General features: G+C 30.4%; 4 protein-coding genes across 4 annotated transcripts; 2 read left to right on the top strand and 2 right to left on the bottom strand.

The window, feature by feature from the left end:
- The first annotated feature begins 4,368 nt into the window (after positions 1 to 4,368).
- Positions 4,369 to 7,794, top strand: LOC119673831 (protein pygopus-like). Its single transcript, XM_038084906.1, has 3 exons — positions 4,369 to 4,670; positions 4,815 to 7,587; positions 7,653 to 7,794. Exons 2-3 carry the CDS (start codon positions 5,231 to 5,233, stop codon positions 7,771 to 7,773), a joined length of 2,478 nt encoding a protein of 825 aa, XP_037940834.1. The 5' UTR covers positions 4,369 to 4,670; positions 4,815 to 5,230; the 3' UTR covers positions 7,774 to 7,794.
- Positions 7,795 to 11,686: 3,892 nt separating this feature from the next.
- LOC119673832 (tubulin polyglutamylase TTLL13) lies at positions 11,687 to 16,562 on the bottom strand. Its single transcript, XM_038084907.1, has 6 exons — positions 16,051 to 16,562; positions 13,482 to 13,778; positions 13,265 to 13,421; positions 12,561 to 13,195; positions 11,976 to 12,483; positions 11,687 to 11,874 (listed from the first exon to the last, which is right to left on the bottom strand). Exons 1-6 carry the CDS (start codon positions 16,374 to 16,376, stop codon positions 11,749 to 11,751), a joined length of 2,049 nt encoding a protein of 682 aa, XP_037940835.1. The 5' UTR covers positions 16,377 to 16,562; the 3' UTR covers positions 11,687 to 11,748.
- Positions 16,563 to 16,617: 55 nt separating this feature from the next.
- Positions 16,618 to 19,904, bottom strand: LOC119680991 (serine/threonine-protein kinase pelle-like). Its single transcript, XM_038094043.1, has 4 exons — positions 19,484 to 19,904; positions 19,307 to 19,416; positions 17,258 to 17,953; positions 16,618 to 17,201 (listed from the first exon to the last, which is right to left on the bottom strand). The coding sequence occupies exons 1-4, from the start codon at positions 19,652 to 19,654 to the stop codon at positions 16,670 to 16,672; spliced, it is 1,509 nt and encodes a 502-aa protein (XP_037949971.1). The 5' UTR covers positions 19,655 to 19,904; the 3' UTR covers positions 16,618 to 16,669.
- Positions 19,905 to 20,772: 868 nt separating this feature from the next.
- On the top strand, positions 20,773 to 21,330 carry LOC119680993 (putative riboflavin kinase). Its single transcript, XM_038094044.1, has 2 exons — positions 20,773 to 21,102; positions 21,170 to 21,330. The coding sequence occupies exons 1-2, from the start codon at positions 21,009 to 21,011 to the stop codon at positions 21,328 to 21,330; spliced, it is 255 nt and encodes an 84-aa protein (XP_037949972.1). The 5' UTR covers positions 20,773 to 21,008.
- Positions 21,331 to 24,476: the final 3,146 nt, after the last annotated feature.

The raw sequence follows: 24,476 nt of genomic DNA, 5'->3' as shown, positions 1-24,476 counted from the left end.
ATGACTTACGATAGTTTTTTGAACTAGTTGTACAAAAAAATATATACTAAAGCCTTTGCAAATTAAGTAAATGAAAGTGAGGACTAATAAATTATTTAAAACATTTTAATTCATTTATTTGGCATACCATAAAAATAAAATTATAAATTACTAAAATATAACAAAGAAAAATATCGCGGGCCGCACAAATATTAGCCGTGGACGGCATGAGGCAGTCCTGATTTACAGAATGAAAAGTGAAAAGCATTGCATAGTAATTATAAGAAACCAAACAATGCTATAAAAAAAAACTAAATGTATCAACTAATTATCAACAAAACCAAAAAAATGTCAATAACCTCAACTCTATTAGGACCAAACAGTTACCCAATCTTTTTGTAAAGTCATATTATAGAAATATGTTAAAATAATTAATAATAAAGAGTGAAACAGATATACCCTTGATTAAAACACTTAAGTAGATCTAACTCACATCTTTCCGTTAAGTTTATTTATTGACTATTTTAAATGAAATTGGATACCTATCAAATTGTTGAGTTTTATGAAGGTTTTAATTTCAAAACTTCTTAATGTGAGATATTAAAATACAAAATATTTTGAAGGCTCTTGCTTTTGGGTAAAATTTGAATATTCAAGTGCGTTATAGATATACTTTTTAATGGAGTTAATTATTTTAATTGGCCGTTAATATTTCACTTAATATTATTTATTCAATTTAGCTTAAGGAGTACTCGAGTTAATCTTAAATTCAACAGTATCAATATTTATAAATTATTTAAACTTTACCTTGATTTATATTTTTATCAACATATGATCAACATTCAGAAATGTTTTACCATTCACATTTTTTTAAATATGAAGGATTTATAATGCTTTAGTATCCATTAATGCTTTAATAACCACTGTAATAATAAAATTGCTGTGTGTATATAAATAAACTTCTAACATTTATATTTTCCCTATTACCCTAATGACGTATGAATAATAAACACTTGTTCTCCCTAATCTAACAACCAATGAGTAACCTAAATCTGTACCACGATAGACACTCATTTTGACAGAGTTTTGGTATTTTTCTTTCCAGTTATCTTTTCTTCGTTAGCCATTTATCTTCTGTCATCTTCTCTGCTTCCGTTTCTTATTAATTTGCTTATAGAAATCTTATTCGGTGGCCTCTCTTACAGCAAATGCGAATTTATTATATGTCCAATCCATTTTAACTTCTATTTTTTTAGGTATTAAATGTTGTACCTTGTCCAGTACATCCCATTATTATCTCGTAAAGTAAGATTACACATGATTTTCTTTATATAAACCTTAATGTATTTCCAAATGCTATTTTTAAAGTCCGATATGACGCGTCATATGACGAAAAGGAACTAATTTCGAGTTAAAAGGTTTCGAACAGTATTGAAGAAACAACAACAGACATTTTAATTAATTTATTGAATTAATTTGTTGTTTTCATTTCTAAATTTTTATGTAATAAGTAATGCACTCAAATTGTGCTAAATTTCTTAAAAATTTGAAACATATAGCACTTGTTATTTCAATTTAAGTGATAGTAATATAAAATGATCATTATTATAACATTATAAAATGAACAATCACTAGTATTTGATCCTAATTGACCACACTTTCCATACAATAGAAACATTTTTACAATATGATCTTTTTTTCTCGATCAGACATACAGTTGCTAAAAAAAAGTTAATAAAAACAAAAGTTATATATTTTAATTGGGGTTCAATGGAATGCAGTGTCTTACATTTTCCGTACTTTTTGATCAATCATCTTCAAAATGTTAGAAAAAGTTTGCAAGATATAGCTTATATGTATAATTCGCAATCTTTCCTACACATTTTATAGGAATAAAACCATACCAATGTATGTCCTTCGCGCAACTCATTCTACGAGTCATGCTACGAAATGACTGTGGTCAACAACTTAAATCGTTTATTTTGCATCTTGTAGAAAACGACAGTTTCTTTCTGCCGTGAAGAATAAAATAATGCATCTTGTATTGATAACAGCTGTTAAAAGTTGAATGCTTACCTATAGTTTATTGATTTTTTTCTAGAGGTGGGTAGAATTTTTATTGCATTTCTTTTTAAGTTTATTTCACCGTCTAAACATCAAATATACATACAAATCTTAGTCTAATTTTTAAGAGTAGATGTTAAGTAAGTTATCGTGCAGTAGTTTTATAGTTTAGGTTCATATTAATAATTGGTTGTGATGCAGAATGTCATATTATTTGTATTGTCATTTATAAAGATTTTATGAAAATTTTTATATTTCTTCGATCACACGTGCTGTATGCAGTTACGTGTTTACTCATTTGGTTCATATATAGCTATGCTATCCTTTAATAATCATAATCTACACTTAGAAACAAATAGCTCTAATATTTTTAATGCAACAAGAATTTGTATAGTTTTTTAACATACATTAAATCGGTTCGGTATTTTTATGCTGAGACAAAAAGTTAGAAAGTTTAGGAAAAGTTTAAAAGTTAAAAAATCATGAAAAATGATTTATTTAAGTTATTATTAATCCATTTAAATTATTTTTGGAACTCGAAATCTTTAAGTTCGAGTGATATTACAATGGAGGCACTTTAGACAAATTAATTGAAAATATAGATAGAATCTAAAAACATAGTTTTATTTTTATTATTCGTTTTTAATACAAGTTTAATTTATTACTAGTTATTATTGCATTTCACATACATTTCATTTGAAAAAAAAAATATTTTATAAAACCCTATTCTGCTTTGAAACTAGTTCGAATATATCCTTTCTCATAAATTACTACGATGTTTTACAGCGACTATGACAACTTAAAACTTATAATTTTCAATAATTACATTAAAACACTATTAGCCGTAATTTTTTCTACAGTGTTGTAAAAAAACAGCATTAAGTCTGGTTGAAATAAATTGGCATCACTTTTAAAATATGTTAAATGTTTTTTTTTTGACATGTGTTTTTCCTGCTGTGTTGTGTACAAAATGATATATACAATTTTTAAAAACTAAAAATTAATTAATTTAAAAAAAAGTAAATATTAGTATTAGAAGCATTTTTACTTAATATATTTAAATTAATTAAATTTATATTTGTATTTGAATTTATTAGTAAATGAAATGATTATATTATTTTAACGGATGACTGGAATTTTGCAATATATTTCCAGTGAACAATCTATTATGAGACTGATTTTTGAATTAAGCTGCACTAAAACCTAAGATGTAAAATTTATTGCGAATAAAACCTAACTGAAGATTTTAAGAGCATTGTTGGTGCTTCACATGTTTTCTCTCGTAAATTGTTTTTGTATATTTTGCTCTAAAAGAAAAAATTACGGTTATTGAAAATGATTCTCTAAATCAGGGCTGCTCAGAGTATGACCCGAAGGCCGCATGCGACCCTTGGCTAATGTTTATGTGACCCGCAACATATTTTGATCTACCACAATTACACAATTTTTTATTTGGTGTACTAGTAAAACCATATTATTTTATTTTTATGGTATACCAAATAAAAGAATTTAAATTAATTATTTAATAAAACTTAATTTAACATTATAACCGTATTTTTATTTTTGTCCAAAACAACTATGAGCGTAAGTATTTGTTTCTGAGGCCCTCCAATCTGTACAGTGATTTGTATTGGCCCGCGATCACATCTGGTCTGGACAGCCCTGCTTTAAATGTTTTCAATTTTGTAAAAATTTTATGAAGTAATAATAAAGTAATAGTGCATTTTAAAATAATTGCTTTTACCTCAGTATTGTTGCAAAATGTTCATATAAGCAGTATGATAAAATGAAGCATTTCAAAAATTATAAATATATGATTACATTTGTGTAATATGTTCAGAAATATATATTAATAAATAAAATTTATTTGAATACACAATTCCTCAGGTACAACAACCCTGTCTTATGTCAATGAAATTTTGCATATGACGATTGATGCGCCCAATCTACGCCTGGTGGTCAATATCAATATTAAATTATGACAATTATGGCGTTATGGTGTGTTGTGTACAAGAATTAGTAGAAGAAAAATTATTGTAAAAATTAAATTATTTTTACTTAATTTATATAAATATAGTAGAAATTTAACAATAATACTGTTTGTTATGTGTTAATTATTATGTATTAATGTGTATTGATTAAGTTGTTTTCATAGTAATCGACCGCTAAAAAGTGAATATTGCATTTATCAAATGTGGATTTTTGACGACGGCGATTTAGCAACCAAATTGCAGGCCGCGGCGGTCACTAAAATATAAAACAAAAATGCTATTTACTAAATGAAATTAAAAATGTGCGAATAAAAATTGTATTTTCAATTAAGAAAATTGTGGTTTACATCGAGTGTTTAATATATTTATATAAACAACTGCACATTCAAAAAGAAATAAAAAAATAAGTGCACACAAAAGGAATAAAGAAAGGAATTAAACACCAAGCGAAGTGTTAATTTTTTGTTGTTTTTGTCGCGTGCAAGCGGTAATTGGAATAAATATACATTAAAAATCTCTCAGTAATGTGCCATTGCACCAACTGGTGCTTGGCAAGAATTTGTTTTGTCAAATTTTTGCCATCTTCAGCTAATTTGGGTTTTTGAATTTATTCATTATTACAACTAAAATGTTAAGGTAAGTTTTAATGATAAATTTATCAAGTTTTTTTTTTAATATGGTCTCTTTAAGACGAACGATATCACAAAAATAAATAAAAAAACTTGAATAATTTTTTTTATTTTCATTTGTGCACAGAATAAACATACTTTTGCCTTTCAGGATTAATGTTCTTCAGAGCAACTGCTCAACGTATCTGCAGCAAATCAACGTCACTCATCACTGTTTCCATCATCATTTTCATCGTTGCAACAACAGAATAATTGTTGCTTTAAATTAATGAATATACTCATTTTGCATATTGCAAACTAAATCAATAACCACACGCCGTAGCATTTAATGCCCATTTGTGCCAGCAATAACGAAAGAGATTACATATAACTATTAAATTGACAACATTTTCCGGCTGTTCGCAATCCTCATAAAAATAACATACTTTGTATCATCTTCCTAATAACCACTCCTGCAGCGCTATTACCCTACATAATATAAGTTGTAGCTGCTGCTGTCTATAGATATTTTTTTTTGCCACGGAAGTAAAAAAAGCTGCCACCATTCGGAAGAAAAACACCTCAAATATGGCCCATAATCTCGGTATGGTTCCATATCGTATGCCGGGTCCAGCTGGAGCTTTATGCCCTGATTTTAAACCACCACCGCCTACAGATATAATATCTGCACCGAGCAATCCAAAAAAACGACGGAAAACATCGAATGCAAATTCAGCGGCAGCAGCAGCGGCGGCTGCAGCTGCAGCAGCTGCCGCTGCGAATTCCATGCAGTCACAAGCACCACCTACACCGCAGGACTTGTTACCCCCACCTCCGATGGGTGGCTACGGTGATACAATTGTTGCATCGAATCCTTTTGATGATAGTCCGCCCACTATGTCAAGTTCAATGTCTATGGGTCATATGAGCGGACATTTTGGTCCAGGTCCTGGTGGCATGGGACCACATGTTGGCATGGGAGGTCCGCATGGTCCACCTCCACACATGCACCCGCATATGCATCCTCATCATCCTGGTGGCCCACCGCATCCGCATCATTTGGGTGGCCCCCCTTCTATGCGTGGAATGAGCCCTATGGGTATGAACAGTCCAATCGGCGGTCCAGGTGGACATCCAATGGGTCCAGGTGTTGGCTTACCACCACATTTGAATCATGGAAGAACCGGTGGTCCGATGGGTAGTCCGATGGGCGCCATGGCAGCAATGGGAGGAATGAGTCCAATGGGTGGCATGGGCGGTCCAAGTATATCTCCGCATCAGTTGGGTATGGGTGGTTTGTCACCAATGGGTGGCCATGGACCAAATGGACCGCGTACAATGGGCTCTCCAATGGGAAATGCAGGTGGTCCAGGTATGGCTCCTGGTGGACCTGGTCAAGGATCACCAATGAATTCACTGCCAATGGGTTCACCTATGGGCAGCGCAATGGGCAGTCCTTTAGGGCCTCTACCACATCAACCGCAACAATCACAACCACAACCACCTCCGCATATGAATAATGGCCAGATGGGACCTCCACCTATGCACAGTCCGTTAGGTAACGGGCCTACAAATCACAGTCATTTACCAGGTGGCCCTGGGCCTGGTCCTGGTCCAGGAGGTCCTCAACAACAAAGTATTAGTGCGTTAAATTCTGGAGTTGGTGGTGGTGGTACATCTCCAGCGCCTGGTTCAACAAATTTAAGCAATAACAATAACAATTCTAACAGTAATCAGACTCATCTTAACTCGCCAGTAGCACGACTAGTAGGCTCATCAATGACAAATGGACCTATGCCACCATCGTCGTCGTCAGCAGCAGCGGCAGCAACACCAACTGCTTCAACATCAGTGCCTACGTCCTCGCCAGCTCCGGGTGGTGCGCCTCCTGCTATGTCACCCCACCATGTAATGAGTGGGAGTGGACCTGGTCCTAGTCCCGGAATAATTAACACAGGTAGTGGTCCCAGTCCATTGCAATCGCCTAGCATGGGCAACAATAATTGCGGCCCAATGGGCAATCTTGGTGCTAGTCCATTAGGAGGTACAAATAATATGGGCTTAGGTGGAAATAGCAGTAATAATGGACCTATCGGACCTACAGGTCCAATGGGTGGACCAATGCAACAACAAATGAACCCGAATGTTCCTATGCAACAACAAGCACATGCGCATGGCAGCGGCCTTGGTGGACTAATGCAACAAGGCGCACCGGGCAGTATTGGACCACCCGGTCATGGACCAGTACCTGGCCCTGGACCAGGTAGTATGAGTGGTGGTCCTAATCAAATGTTGCCACCACAACCGCCACCGCATCTTGGTCCACAACACCCGCAATTAATGAACCATCCAAATCATCCTCATCATCATCCTGGCGGTCCACCACCACACATGATGGGCGGACCAAACTCACATATGCACGGCCCAGTTGGAATGGGTCATATGGGACCAGGAGGACCTAATCATCCACCACATCACATTATGGGAGGTCACGGCAGTAGTCCACATATGGGACATATGGGTGGAGTGCCAGGTCCAGGTGGACCTGGTCCTGGACCAGGTAACATGAATGGCCCTCCTCATCCGCATTCACTCCCGCATGGTCATCCACAACACCCACATCCACACCACAATCCTATGGGTGGACCACCAAATATGTTCAGCGGCAGTCCTCTGGGGCCTGGAGGTCCTATGGGTGGACCAATGGGTAACATGGGCGGTCCAATGGGAGGACCTATGGGTCCAATGGGCAGTCCTATGGGTGGTGGTCCGAAACCTATGACTATGAGCGCAGGAAAAATGTATCCGCCTGGACAGCCAATGGTGTTTAATCCGCAAAATCCAAATGCGCCACCAATTTATCCCTGTGGTATGTGCCACAAAGAAGTGAATGATAATGACGAGGCAGTATTCTGTGAATCTGGTTGTAATTTCTTTTTTCATAGGTAAGTTTTGTATGCGGCAGTATATTTAGTAACAATCTGGCACTTATAACTCCATTTCTTTACAGAACGTGTGTTGGTTTAACGGAAGCCGCTTTTCAACTGCTAACAAAGGAAGTGTATGCGGAGTGGTGCTGTGACAAGTGTCTGTCTTCCAAGCATATACCAATGGTTAAGTTCAAATGTTGAGAATAATATTATGCTGGCAAAGCGATAATGAATAGTAATGTAAACCTAAAACAAAAACGAGTGAAGAAAACCCCGCAAATGTAGTAATAGACAAGAATAAAATCTGAAAACAACGATTGTACAGCAACGTGGAGAACGGCACGGCACCTAGAACGAGAAAAATATTGTAAAAATAAATAAACTCAACTAATAATGGTAAGGTTTTAAACACACGTTATATTAGTAAATAAATTAAATGAGAGATCTAATATATTAGAAGTGAGCAATAGTGCAGGAGTTAGATCAAGTTAAGCAAGAAAAAATATGTTAATAGTAACAAAGGTTGCAGCCATTAAGGTGGACAGAGTATACTACTAATTTAAATAAAATTAAGGTTGTCTCCTTGAAAGTTTTAACTTTATCAATCAATCGATCCACGATCGATCAATATCATTTGTACAGATATTTTATAACATTTTATATATTTTATATTTTTATTTGCTGCATACCTTGAAAAATTTGAAAGATTTTAAAAAACGAATATGCTCCTCCTGAGCTCTGTTTAAAATCAATCCAGTCAACAAACCTAAAATGTTCAGGCGCAATTTTGTCATAGTGTATATTGTAATAATTTCTTTTATTTATAATTTTTTGTTGTGTGAACAATTATTAATTTTTATTTAAATTTATTGCTAAGTAAATAATATATATTTTATTCACAAATTTGTATAAAGTAAAATGAAGTGACGAATGAAAAAAAAACAAATTTTGCAATTTGCAGGAAACAATCTAGTTTGTATTTATATTATAAATTCTAAACTTAAAGTATATACAATTTTATTTGCTTAAAAGATTACATTATTGAAACAAATGTTGCATAGCGTGCGTTACGAATTTTTTAATTATTGTATTTTATATGTATTTTGTTTTAATTATAATTTTTTTGTGTATGACAAACGTTTTAAATATAAGAAATAAAAAGAATAAAAAAAAATAAAAGTCGAATTGTAAAATCTACAAAAAATTAAAATTTAAAAGCAAATTATTTAAGCGTGAAACAAATAAAAAAATATTAAATGGACTTCTTTTTAAATGTTATCAAGAAAAAAAGTAATTATAATAAATCATATAGAATATAAACTATAAGTTATTTATAATTAAATAAAACATTAAATAAATTTCAAATATAAATTGTTAATACTTAATAATTAATAATTGAAGTCAATGTGCATTTCAAATAATTAGTTGTATATATATGGAAAAGCATGAAATTTACAAAGAATTTCAAAACTTCATTTTAAAACATATTCTAATGTATTAGAATTATGAGTCTTTGATTTGAAACATACAACTTATTGATCAGTTGTATTAAGTCAATGGTTTTCCAATCTAGTGCACCACAACTATGTTGACGCTGTGGAAAATTGTAGATTGGTTTGTTGCTGAAAGCTGTGTAACGATTTGGAAAATGTCAATATGTTTTTTCTGCGTTCAAAAAATACTATTACTTTATCAAAAAGAATACATACAATAAAATGAAAAAATTCATTATATATTATAGAAATGATTATACTCGTATATCATCATTAAGATAAGTATGATTTAAAATTCATTTATAGATTTATTACGTTAAAAATTTTGTTTTCTCAACAGGTAACAGTATCTTTAATAAGTTTTAAAGAAACTAACCCGTACAGAGTAACCAGGTTCAAATAGAGACATGATCTGCATTAAGCATTAACATGATCAATTGTTAACGTCAACGAAAACGGAACCCTTTGCTATCGCCTCTATAACAGAGAAAACTAATAAAAAATTATACGCCGTTAAAAGTTTTATTTTGCTCAAAGTTGGCCCCAAGCATGTGGGTATGTATTTGCAATAGATTTAATATGTGTTTATGAAGTATCTTACCTATGATTCCTGCTCTTACTGAGTTATCCATTTTATAATTCTGTAAGTTAAAGTAGAGAATTCGATCAAACTTTTATTTCAATACATTATTTCGTTCTTGCCATTAGGTGCGAAATACGAAATCAATTTGATATCTACGGGACATATCACAGTACTGGATGCTTTTGAAACAATTTTTGTTTGTTAACGCTAAGCTCGGCGATAACTTAATGGATCTTCTTCGTAGTTTAAGGAACGTTAGCATAAAAAACGTTCCTTTGCGTAATACCAAACTAGTGGTCACAAATCGCATGATCTTTATGATGAACTCACATAATAGGTCTGTTCCACGATACTCTTAGTAAAACATAAGTAAAATTTACACGAAAATTTGCTGGTGGAACGCACTTGTGTATACACAGTGTTACTCAAAGTTACTACGAGTAGCTCGTGGAACAGACCTTATATTATATATACATGGGCCGAAAAATATCTAGAACAACAAAGATATAACTGGATGTATTGCTAGAACCGTATATTATGATCACGCAAAAAATTTTAAATAAAATATTATACACTCGACATTTTAAAAAAGAACGTGTCTTTCAAATCTCTAGACCAAATGTCACATCATATAATGCCCCTTTCCTGGATTCAGTGGCCGTTTGACAAACAGTTACTTGTAGGCATATCCATCCAGCGACGAATTAGCCTTATCAGTAAGGAAAATTCAATATGAGCATTTGGCACTATTTTTTGAAACTGAAAACATTTGCAACAACAACGATGTTGTCCTATGTACTGTAGAAATTTCGTTGTTTGTACAAAATTCATTTAAGTGTATAGTTTGATATAATATTTTGCACAACTGAATTATTCTAAATTGAAATTTTATAAGCTAATAATTGGTTGGCAACATTAACTTTTTGTGTGAAGGGTGTATCAACAAAATAGTAATAAAAACTCCAATAGCTAATTTAATTACTTCAGTAAATGTCGTTGATGATTTTTGTGTTCAGATATTTAACTTATTAAATCATGTAGTATGTAATCGAAATAATATCTACATTTTTAATTTTAAGTTTAATGTCTCATGTATATATTACCATCGACGCTTGTAAGCTGCAAGTTTAGTAATCTATGCCACAATATACATTGCAGAATTTACATTATGTTGGGTTCGTGAATACTCTGTCGCTATTTACTAAGCGTTTCTATTTAGTAAGCTATTTATATTTAAAGCAAAACAATTTGGTACTCAGTTTTACTATTTCTTTCAATCCACATTCTGAGTATTTCCTAGAATAATTTTAAAAAATGTGTCTATTTCGGATGTATATATATATATATATCCATTGGTTAGGCAATGTAATCATTTTCATTTTAACTATGATACTAATTTTATATAATCATCAAAATAAAATGCAAGTGTCACATGCCAAAAACACACATATATACTTAGCAATATATATTTATATATATAATGATATACTTTCAGTGAAAGAAATCATTCGTTATTATTATATAAAGCATATTGTAAACTTATCAAAGTTTATTTCACAGCCTCTAAAGTATATGCCCTATTGAGTGCAATAAAACTATGCTTCTATATATGACGTAGATATGGTATTTAACTCCATATCCAATCAGCTCGAAACTCCTCCACGAAGTAGTAATTTTAACTTAAAAGGAACCTTAAAAGCTACAAGGAACCTAATGAGTAAACAGTTCGCAAGATATATAATTTTATACGTGCGTTTTCAAATGATAAATTCCGTATATTTTTTATACATGATATGTAGAAAAATATATTTTTATGTTGGTACTTGAATACTTTTGAATTTGTATATTTTTTAAAAATTCTTTGAAATTTATCCTTTCTATACCTTTTTTGTTGTGATAAAAATTTTTTATTCTGGGCGTATAATATTAATATTATTTGATCAATTTTGAAAGGTAACAATTTCGATTGTAATTTATCCGCTATTGGAATCATAAATAAAAATAATATGTTTCGAGCAATACTAAAATAAACATTAAATTAAAATACGTTTAATTTTATGTATTTTTGAAATTTCAACTAAATATAACTATCGATATTACTTAATCCAACATATACTGCGGGTCAGATAATACATCAATGCCATGTTCTAGAGATTTGTAAAGGTCAGGATAATTCAATATATCGGTGCGCGTAAGATTTCCAGACTTGTATAAAACACAATATACCTAAAATGAGACATCTAGTAAATTCTATAATTTATATTATAAATTTAAAATTTTGTTCCATTATGTCTCTGCAATATTTTTAAATGAATATTATAACTTACATATGGGACAATTTTCATGGTTCTTAACATTTCCGTACGCATACTCATCCAAGTGTCGCGTAATCGTTCCTCTGCATCGGATATGAATCCTGGTTTCCATTGAGCTTCTATTTTGAACCGATTCAAGCGTTGTCTTTCTTTTGCCGTACGAGATAGCATCACTGTTTTTCTACGTCGATCCTCTCTTTTCATTTTCATGCGCTCCATGTTACTTAATTTGTCTAATTCTTTTTGACGTTTCTCCTCTAGTTTATGGCGTAGTTTTTTAGCATCTTCTTCGCGTTTTTTACTCGCCATAGTTTCAGCATAAATAGAAGACTGGTTTTCCAATGCATAAAATTTACAGTAATAATTTACTCTATCGGTGTCTTGTGGTGGCATAATACGACGAAAATTTCCCAAATGACTCTCTTCCCAAGCTATTTGCTGCGCTAACATGCTTAATGGACAGCCCGTATTCTCTGGAGGTTTTTTTTCAACTAAAGCAGTAGCACCTCTTGCAGTTTCACTATAATTTTAATAAATAAATGAAAAATACTACAAGTTTATAGGAGTTAAATTAATTTTATGTATCTCATTACTAACTTCTCATGCCTTTTTTTCAATAATCGCTGCTTTACTCGTTTTCTATCCTCACGTATAATTTTTTTCTTATCCGCCAATACAGTGCCAATGAGTGTTAATGTATCACGAATTAAAGCTCTTTTTACTTGCTTGTCGACTTCTTCATGCGTATGGAAGCTTGGTGAGGAGTTTACTTCCAAAATGAACGGTTTCAATTTGGAGTCAACTAACACATCAAACCCGAGTATTTCAAAACATCCTTGAATCTTATCGTGAGACGGAAAGCAGGCGTGATAATTATGTTTTAACATCGGCCAAGCAGTAAGCACCGTCTTTATAATAATATCATCTATATTATTCCAGAAAATTTCGACGCTGTGATTGTTACGCAATAACCAACTGTTTATTGCACTGAAGTTACGTTTGCTACCGCAATCATCATCATCACAAAGCTCATACTGTGTACTACGTCTGTTGACCGAATAATTTGTGAGATGCATGAAGAGATCGGTGCTGTTATCAGCACATGGTTCCACATATTTATTTGTAGCAAACCTCGCTAAACCTTCATTATAGACAAATATACGCAATGGATCTACCGATGTAATTAATGTATATATGCGTAAGTCAAATTTATAACCATCAATTAGGAGTGGCTACGAACATGTTATACTTTTATTTTAAACGAATTTAACAAGTTATGAATATATGTTCATACTACTTACCCTGGTTATATATGTTTGGCAAATCATACGTTCTATTGGATTTACATTTTTTAAATCATTTGTTAGCCAAATGCCGCGTCCTTGAGCACCACAATCTGGCTTTATAATAAAGGTTCGCGGTTTATGACTTAAAGCAAAGTTCATGGCTTCCCCATAACTGTAAGTATTGAAATGATTTTAATAATTTTAATCATGACATATTGGTGTTATATATTACTCTGCTGGAAAAATCCAACTTTTTGGAAATATCTTATAATCAGTAGGAAAAAGTTTCAACATGCGATTTAAATTGCGTGATAGTAAATCTTTACGACAAATTTCCATCATACCCGGAAAATGATTGATTTGTTGGAAGCGTTTCATGCTTTTATAAACTTCTACGCCTGGTACAGAATCCATCCAAATTACATTCCAAAGTTTATCTTCTCTAACTACTTTATAACCTATTTGTTTTGCAGCTCTGCTTATTACATGATATCGCGAATTCGATACACATATACTGGCTTTAACACTCCTAAAAGAGAAGAAAAACTAAATTAAATCAATATAAATTATTGATTTCAATATTCACTTAACATATACATGAAATGCATGTTAATATTTTATATTAACTTATGTATATTAAGGACTGAGTGAAGAATGCAACTTTTAGAAACATAAACTAATGGACCAAACGTAAATATTTACTTATCTTCTTAATAATATTAGAATGTAGTTATTTTGTACGACTATATGTATGCTGTAGAATCTGACTATAGGATTACTAAAAATACTTATGTTCTTTTCTTACTATGTATGTTGTCCATTTATAAAAGTAGAAACTATCTCACTACTTATTAAGAATAACATATTAAATAATATTATGAATAACAATAGTACAATAATATTATTGTAATATATTTCCTAAATATTTCTTTGGTAGTTCTATTAGTACTGTGGAAGAGTACTGTGCTTTTTCATGAAAGAAAAATATTTGATATTTCTCGATAAGTTTTAAACTATTTGATAACTTAGCAATTAACAATATATTGTTATAATTTTTCAAATGCTGGATATAAAATGACTATAATAAGAAGTTTAAAACATTAAGATATTGGTGGTAATACACGTAACCAAGGTTGTTAGAGACTTTTGGAGAAAATTTACTATTCTTTCTCCAAGAATAGTATTATTATGGTTATTAATATTGTAAAACAAAATGTTTGAATTAAAAATATATGTAAATATATAAAAATACTACTTATGGCAATACTCGATACCTTAGCATCAACGAATTATGTTACTCTCATGTGGGTACCAATACATTAATGGTATGAGGGCAATGAAATAGCAGACTTCCTAGCAGAGAAGGGTGCATGTACTCCTTTTATTAGTCCAGATCCTTTCTGCGGGGTAACAAATATCTTCACAAATAACTTATTATGTGAAAGGGAGAACAAAATCTACTTGAAGACTGGAGATCCTGACAACATAAGGATCCTGACGCTATCCTTAACCTTGGCAGGAACGATATTAAAATATTTATTGAACTTCTTACAGGACACTGAAGGCTCAATTGCCACATGAAGAGTTTAGGTGCGGTAGAAACTGAGTCCTCTCGACTCTGTCATGAGGAGAAGGAAACATCTGTACTTATTCTATGCAACTGCCCAGCGGTTGCAAGACGTAGAATTGATTTCCTTGGAAGCGGGATCTTAGTTCCAAATTAAATAGGTAAAATTAAGCCCACAGCAATTACGAGATTTATAAATAGTATAGAATTGTTTTAATTGGGCTCTTAGGCGCGCAATAGATCTTTTAGGTCGAGGTGCATTCATAGCCTATTATTTAATAATAATAATAATAATGATACTCGATATAATCACATTATTGATTTATAATGTGGGTTCTATATATAATGCTTATTGTAACAAATCAATCTTTTCCATACATCTCATCTTTTCTTTATTTTTGTATTTTATTATCTCAATGATTAAAATGGGAAAATATGCACTTTAAGCGTTCAAAATTTGGTACAATTCAGATAAGTGTGACTTCCAAAAGATAAGTTCTTCTTTTTCTTATTTGGCACTACAGTCCAACATAAGTTAACGAAGAATTATTACAACTTTCTCAACTTACATATACATAGATGTCTATCGCAATCTAAAATATATGCCGTTTAACCTATAAACTTTATCACCATTCACACAAAAACTATAATTCAAAGAACACATATATTTAAGTAAAAAGGTGTACTAACTTTTCTGTTTTTTTTTCAATTTTTAAAATTGTTAGCGATTTTATAGGTAGCTTTGTGTCTTTATATATAAGTTGTCTGTGCTATAGTAGTGTAGACACTTTAGTTACTTTATTAATTTGAGAGATATTCCAATTTGTTTTTGCCAGCTATATTTTTGATATCCTACTTAACTCCAATAGTATTCTGCAAAAAGTGGTATATTTGTCTATAGATAACAACTTAAAACGTAATAGTGTAACAACATACCGACCCATAGAATATCGCAATATTTTCTATAACAGCTTCAATAATCTATTACATTTCCAAAAAAAAAAAAAATATTCTATGAACTGTAAATCTTAACTTAGTGATAAAACTATTATATCCAAAACTATTATCTATTATATCAACTACTACATTTTATATAAACTTTCCATTCCATGGTATTTCAAATCAAGTACACAATGTACATATTATATCATATATATATGATATATTTACACATCTTTTTAGGAGTTTCTGAGTATCTGAGTAAGTTTGTACATGGAAAAAAAATTAGACTTACGATATCGTAGGCCCTTCCTCTTTATGTGGTGGCTTTTGTGGTGTACATTTCAAATGAAAACAAACATTGTTAAGCTGTATTAGTCCGTTTCCATCAATATCTATGGGCTTCTCTTCTTCTACCACATCCTTGTCGGGATCAATTTGGTGAGTACTAGTTATTCTACACTGATCTAGATCGCTTATTTGAATGATTCCATGTTTTTCATGTAAAACATCGTTTAACTCTACAGCGAACCGAGCGACATTTTGTCGACGTACCTTTTCTTTTGAAATTTTTCGCAAATATTGTATTTTAGTTAGAAATTTCGATCGTTTCAAATTCATTTCGCTTGATTGATATTGATAATGAATAAAGGTTAAGAAATATACATAGGAGTTAATTTTATGCTTCCAGAAATTTAAATTTTTCTTAAATATGCTAAGTGTAACAGATTTGTAGCAGGTACTTTCCAAGACTATTTCTAAATTTTACACTATTTTTGGATATATTTCTTAAATCTAAATTTTGTGTTATAATTTATTACCTCATTGTCAAATTTAAATAACATATGATTAAAAAAAAAAGTTAAATTCTTTATGATTTACGATTAATATTTGATATAAAAAAATGACTAATTTTACATATTCAAAACACTGAAATTATAGTAGCTATCAATCGTTTTGAGCACTTGTTCCATTTCTGGTCGATAATGTGGGCTTTCCGCTATACAATCAAGACCTAATAATATAGTGCGTTTACATATCTCTAGTTCACCTGGTAGGGCTGGCACATTTTTATCTATCAGATTCTCGACTTGGTGTTCGGCATTGGCAAACAATCTACGGATGTGTTCCGTAAGTAAAACATTGGCACGGTTTTTATCATAAGCACGTAGCCCAGTAAATGCTTCAAGCAGCACTACACCAAAACTGTACGTGTCTACTTGAGTGCTGAGTTTTTTAGAATGTAAGAATTCCGGTGGTAAATAAGGTTTGGTACCAAAAACTTTTGTTACTTCAACGGCTGAATTAATAGCATTTGGTCCTTCACGTGCCAAACCAAAATCACCAATTTTTGGATGTAAGCACTGATCGAGCAGTACATTCGCTGGTTTTATATCTCCATGTATGAGTGGCTTATCCCGGAATGTATGTAAATAATTGATACCTCTAAAAATAAAAACGGTTTAATAATAGGTTAAGGAAAGAGTAAAATATTCACTCACCTTGCAGTACCCAAACATATATTAATGCGTTGCTGCCAATTGAGTGGTGTAATCTTTTTCGAATTTAAGCGTTGTTCCAATGAACCCCCTTTCATAAGTTGATATACTAAACAAGGTTTTTCGCCTTTTATGCTATAGCCATACAATGGCAAAACATTATCATGACGACACGAATTTAAATATTTTAATTCATTGAGACTCTGTTGAATTTGCACTTTAACATTTTCACGTTCATTGGAACCTCGGTAATGTATTAATTTTATAGCAACATCTGTGTGTTTCCAATAACCGCGAAATACAGTACCAAAACCGCCTTTACCCAGAATGAATTGTTCGCTCCAATTATTTGTGGCTTCCGTAAGTTCATGATAGTTGATCTCTAGTATGGAACTGGCATACTCCTTAACATTACGCTCGCTTAAATAATTTGATTGTTGTTGCTCTTGTTGCTCGAGATGTCCATTTGAAGTTGAGTAGGCAGATGTGCTATTATTGTTATCACTTGTTTCTAAGTTATTCGAGTTGCTTACACCTGAGGAACTACTGCAGTTGAGAATCTTTTTGGAATGATCATTTGAATTTGTTCTATCTTGTGCCATAAGCACGCTTAAAACAGGTTGGCTGTTAGGTATCAGTATATGATATTTTCGCTCCACAAAATCCTTTAGTAAACGCATAGCTTGAAAAAGCTTTTGTCTAAAAAATTCAAACATTTATAAATACAAATTATGAGAGTTTTATACATATTAATAATAATAAAAAACCAAAATACAAAATACAATGATACAGTAAAGAGAAAAAAATCGATTCATTTAATATTTTTATATACATTTAAGTAACTACAGTCTGTAGTAGTCTATCAAACAATCATTAATATTATATTAAAAACTTCGTGTTACTTTTTATACTAAAAAACTTTTCTGCTAAGAATTCACTAATATTTCCAAAATTTAATTATTTGCTATAACGTTTATTTTATTTAGATTAAATTGCTCCAAAAAACCTAAAATTGATTATAATACTTTATTTAAATATATATGTATAATAAATATATATATTGCTACACACGTCATAGCATCTAATTTAGTATATTGTATAAATTCTATTTAAAAAAAATATACAATGCTATCAGCTTCAATTTCTTAATGATGTTTTGAGTGTGTGTTGATAGAGGTAATCGGCATTTGATGGTCTGAGACCCAAGTCGCCTCGAACAATTTCATCTCGCTATCTATATATCATTTTAGCGAAACTTAAACCTGACCAAAAAATATATATATAAAGCGGATATAATAATGACTAATGTGGGAAAAAATTTGTAAAAATGTATATAATATTGATGTATAAAAATGTTTAAACGTATAAAATAAATAGGAAATAAGAAAGAAGTCTGAAAAATTTGTGTTCAGATTATTGAGGTACTATTTTCTTGCTTTACCCGGATTATAGAGATTACAAAGAAAATTTGTCCGAACTACTGCGATGTTTGGATGATTCAATTTCAGAATTATTGAGAGTTTACTGTACACATATATACAGTAAATATAATTCTCAGGTCTTATTCATCTTAAATTCTAATTTCTACGAAATCTACACATTCAATTTAAGTGAATAAAGTACTTAATTTATGACTGTGTATGTTTGATATAAAATTAATATTATATTAATAATATATTAATAATTAAATAACAATAATATATTAATATATTAAATATTATATTAATATATTAATAATAAAAGTTTAAATTTTCTTTTTATGTAAAAAATATTGAAATGTATTTTTGGGTTTCACCCCAAATCGTACTGTGGATCTGACAAATGTATTGTATTTTATAACGACCAATATGTTTTAACAATAATAACAGAGCTTCAAACAATTATTACAATATTCAGAGGAATTTGTTTTACAAAATTTTAATTAAACTAGATATTCCTCTTTTATAAGTATATTGTCTATATACTTATGTGTATTTGAATAATTTCTTAAGAAATTACTTTATGTGTTTTGTGAGTATATATATACATACATACATATTTAACTCGTCATACCTCTTTAAGATAACGAAGAGTTCAGTTACTGTATGATTATATTGTCCCCCCCAAATTTTGAGAAATTCATCAATAGGGGAATTTCCCAGTGTTTGTTGACGACGTATGCTCTATAAATATAAAATATAATTACAGAAAAAACCAACTATATTGCTCTTAATTTATATATTTATTTACCTGCATTTCAGCCGTTTTAAGACTTACGGCTGTGGCGAGTTGGTTCCAAACATTTAACTCATCCAAATGGTCGCACAGAAGTTGTCGCTGCGATGGTGGCAGTTCATAAATGTACATATTCTCCCTACCATGTCCACTGCTGCTGCTGCTGCTGACCAATGAATTTGACATTTGAACAATTATAGCAATAAAATTTTGGAATTTAATATAAAATGACTCATAAAATAATTTAATTTAATTTCAACGCATTTAGAGATATAAAACCACAAGAAAAACAAAAAAAAATTTTAACTCAATGATCTGCAACAAAACATTAAAAACAACTCAACACAAACAAATCAAATTCATTGCACTTAATTACGAGTTTAACTGGTGCGACAGCGAGAGTACAGGAAATTACGCAGCGTTGTTTAAAAAAGTATTGCTTTAAAAGGTAAATTATCAACAAATGAAACATTATACGGGTATTCAGCATGTATGTGCATCATTGCAAACTCAAATAATCGTGAACACACTTTGTGCATATTAGTCTTGAAAATATTTAGAACAGCTGATTTTTGTTTACGTATTTATTTGCTTGTAAAACATAACTCAGATTTGATATGCATAATTTCAACAAATGCAAAGAACAAGTGAAAAACAGAATACATTGACATTGTCTGACATTGATGCACGTAAAGTAAATAAAAAACAATTGCACAAAATCATTAAATTACAAAATAAAATCAAAACAAACTTAACGGTTTCGCTGAAGTATTGCCCAGCGAACAGTAAAAAAAGTAATATCATTCACAATAGAGTCTGAAAATCAAATATGCAAGAGGTAATTGGTGTTGAAAATATGGTCTTGAATATTGTCTTGCAAATCAAGTGCAGAATTATAAGAAAACGAATTGTTTTTGTAAAATCAAATAAATTTGCACATGCAACGATGCACAGACATCTTGAATACCCCTTAAAGGAAAATTCAACTAATTAATAGAATAGAATATTTAAAGTAGGCGATAATAGATAGATATTTGTAAATTTCTTTTGATTTCGATGGCCATAAATGTATTAATCTAATATCGATTCCGATATCGATTATTGCTATATTATATTATAAATATTGATATTAATAATATTGATAAAAATATTTACTTTACTCGAATTTTTATAGCACAATTATGCACTCATAAAAATATTTTGTATGTATTATTAATAATAATAGTATGTCATGAAAAACTAGTGAAATTATTTTTTATTGTTATAAATAATGTTAATTTCACTCTTAAAATACTTATTCTAATTATAAGTTATAATATGCTATAATTTTGCTACATTTTTAGTTAAACAAAAGTAAATACTATTTTTTTAAGTTGCAAGGGAACTCTCAACGCAAGGCAAAACATCTGTTTGCTGACATAAGTTCAGTCACACAAATCAATTAAATTGAAATTTTATACACAAGCATATTTACATGGTGTATATAACAGTTGGTTTTGTATAATTAACGTGCACAGTGTGCAAACCACTTTTATTATACATGAAGATGCTACTTTGTGCGTTGCCATTTTTTGCATGCGGTAGAATAATACGTGGCTTTGGACGTGGTTCGAAAGAGTTGGGAATACCCACAGGTAACGATTACATTATATTTTTACCATTTTATCATTTAAAATAAAATTAAATGTAATTTATTTTTAGCAAATTATCCCCTCGAAGTTGTAAAATCTTTGCCTACAAGTTGTCAGAACGGCATTTATTATGGTTGGGCTAACGTAGATAACGGAGAGGTTTATAAAATGGTAATGAGTATAGGTTGGAATCCGTACTATGACAACAAGGAAAGGAGTATGGTAAGTTAAGCTTCCATAAATTAGGTTTCAATTAATGATATAGTCAATTAATTAAATGTTTTAAGTGTATATAATTGCATTTATCACATGCCTAGCGACCTTAGTTGTGGTCGACGTAATAAAGAAAACTATTGTGTAATTACTGAAATTAATATGAAATTTGAACATTCAGATTGATTTGAAGTTCATTCGGTTGCACAGGAATGTGGTTGCAATCATTTCCTGCTGATGCTATCAGTTTAACTTTTGTACTTATTTAAAATAAATATAATATGTACATAAAATGCATATTATATTTTATCAAATTGCTACAGATTTGGAGATAGTGTTATATGTATGTTTTAATTTGAAAAGTATACACAACTGTTTTTGATTGATTATTTTAACGTAACGTATATTATAGATGATTAATATCTATCTGAATATGACTAAAACTAAGTTTCAAGTATCTTGTGAGTAATGAAAAATAATTAGAAATTCTTTTTTTCCGTAAAACAGCTTATCTTTAATAAATAATGAATGAGATAAAGAGATTTAAATCTGTTGAGTTCAATTATTATTTACATATATATTTACATTAAGACCGAAAAGTTTTCGGAAATTCTCATTTAAAATTCGCGCGCTGTATATTTTTCGATATTTTAAGTTTATGTAGTTTGGCAGCACTTTCGTTAATTACTATGCCAAAAATGAGCGCGATCTGTCAGACAGTTCGTTTACGGCAGCTGTTGAAACCAGTTCACCTCAGTAGGGCGTTGCGAAAAAAACAATGGAAAAAAATATTGAACAAAGAGTTTGCATCAAATTTTGTGTTTCGAACGAAATTTCGTGTGCAGAATCGTTGCGAATGCTACAAAAGGCTTATGGGGAATCAGTTTTATCGAAAACTCAAGTTTATGAGTGGTACAAAGCCTTTCAGGACGGTCGTACGACCGTCGAAGACATTTCGCAACGCACTACTGAGGTGAACTGGTTTCAACAGCTGCCGTAAACGAACTGTCTGACAGATCGCGCTCATTTTTGGCATAGTAATTAAGGACAGTGCTGCCAAACTACATAAACTTAAAATATCGAAAAATATACAGCGCGCGAATTTTAAATGAGAATTTCCGAAAACTTTTCAGTCTTAATGTATAAATTCATATTTTTAGGGTTGTCATGGGGTTTTAAAAATTTTTAATGCTTATACAATAGAAGATATATATATGCTCTTATATAGTAAGTTTTGGATTTTATATTTATTATTATTTTTTTTTTTCATTAAGTCGACATCCGCTAGCTTGTTTATCATTTTAATTGTAATTAATAAATTTTTTAAATACTAAAATTATTAGAATATTAATCTAGTCAATGTTAAGTTTTAATTTCCTTATTTATATAAATTATTTTCATATATTTTATATTTACTATTTGTTGAGTCTATCTAAATTTTTCCTGATCCTGAATCATTTTACATATATAGTTGTATACTTTTTCTTTAAATGCTTTTGTATTATTAAGTCCATTTTTAGTTTTGTATAGTTATGTATTTAGTTATGGTAATTTGTTAAAAACGGCTAAGGAAAAAGGTAGCTTTTGTATAAGAAATCGAATGAGGGAAAACATAACTATATATATTTTATCATTATTTATTCATCTAAAAATTTAGATGATTTTGATCTTACTCTTTTATTGATCTTTCTCTGTCATCACATATCCATTTCTGTGCAAAGTCGAATTAGTGTGCATATAGCAGATAGCGATTGATGTGTTTATCTTTACAATTAAATATTTTTGGTTCCGCATCTTTGGTTTGCAAATCCCTTTTACAAGCTTCGATGAATTTACAAAATTCAATTTAAAACTAATTCACTTTCTTAAAATATAGAATAATATTTCTATTTTTTTTAATATCAAATATTCAATAATATAATTAATAACATCAAATAATATCATTTACTATTATAATATGCTAAATATCTAATTTGAATATTTGAAACTAAACATCGACGAACTGTACATTTCATTGGTTTTTCTTTGGCTCCTTTATGTTTAATCTAAAGATTTGAATATATATATAAACAAAAATGAACATATATTTCACATTTTTTTAATTTTTCCAAATATATCAATATTAAACTTTCTATAAAACTTGAAACCGAGAAAATTGGCTGGAAATCGGTTTATATGATGAATAAATGAATGATGATGCATCCTAAACTGCAAACCTCGGGATAGATGTGAGATCTCTATATTTATATATACATTAATGTTTGTTTCAAAATCAACTAGATTTGAAAGTTTTCACTCTTGACGCAATAGTCTATATTCAAGAACTTGTGAGGCATCAAACTATGTCATAGCTACAATTTTAGGGACTGAGGACTTGTATTGAATTTACGATTTTTCCTTAATAAAATATTTTATTTAAAAATTAAAAATTATTTTCAATTATTATTTATAAATAATGTACTTTTACTGTACTCAACGTATTTCATTTTATTTTAAAATGTTTTTCGTCAGTATTTTGATTTCGTTGTTTAAGTATTTAGGTTTCTATGCCTTCACATAGGTTAGCTTCAATTAAAATCCCATCCTTTCTCAAACCACTCTTGTTCCCAAACAATCCTTTCCCGTTTCTAACTTCTGTGTATAATGTATATATATAACTCTTGTATATTTATTTGTAATTCTTTTCACGTTATCTGCTATATAGATCTCCACATGTTACCACTTCAACAATAACTTCGTAGATATATACACATGAATGTGACCAATAATAATAAAAAGAAATTTAACAATAAATTTTATAAAATTAATTTAATTCTCAATTTAGTATATGTTTTACTCTTCTTTTAATATAATCAAATTAATAAAAGAATTAATATATATATGAACAATGTAATTTATGATTATAAACAATATTTTTATCTGAAGAATGTCGTGTATTTCAATATTAACTTTGATTTTGATTTGTTTTATAATGATTTGACAATTTTTAAAAGTCCAAACGTCATAAATATTATCTTTTCTTATCAGAATATTTATATTACGCGTATTAATAGATTTGTATGTATAAATGAAGGTCGCATATAAACTTTCACTATACATATTGCTCTCTCCATATGTACATATAATAACTACATATATTTTTTTTATAATAATTATACATATAT

Source organism: Teleopsis dalmanni, chromosome 2 (genome assembly GCF_002237135.1).
Source record: "Teleopsis dalmanni isolate 2A chromosome 2, ASM223713v2, whole genome shotgun sequence".
Classification (NCBI taxonomy): Eukaryota; Metazoa; Arthropoda; class Insecta; order Diptera; family Diopsidae; genus Teleopsis; species Teleopsis dalmanni.
The sequence above is the reverse complement of the archived record's forward strand: the minus strand, read 5'-3'. Positions and strand labels throughout refer to the sequence as shown.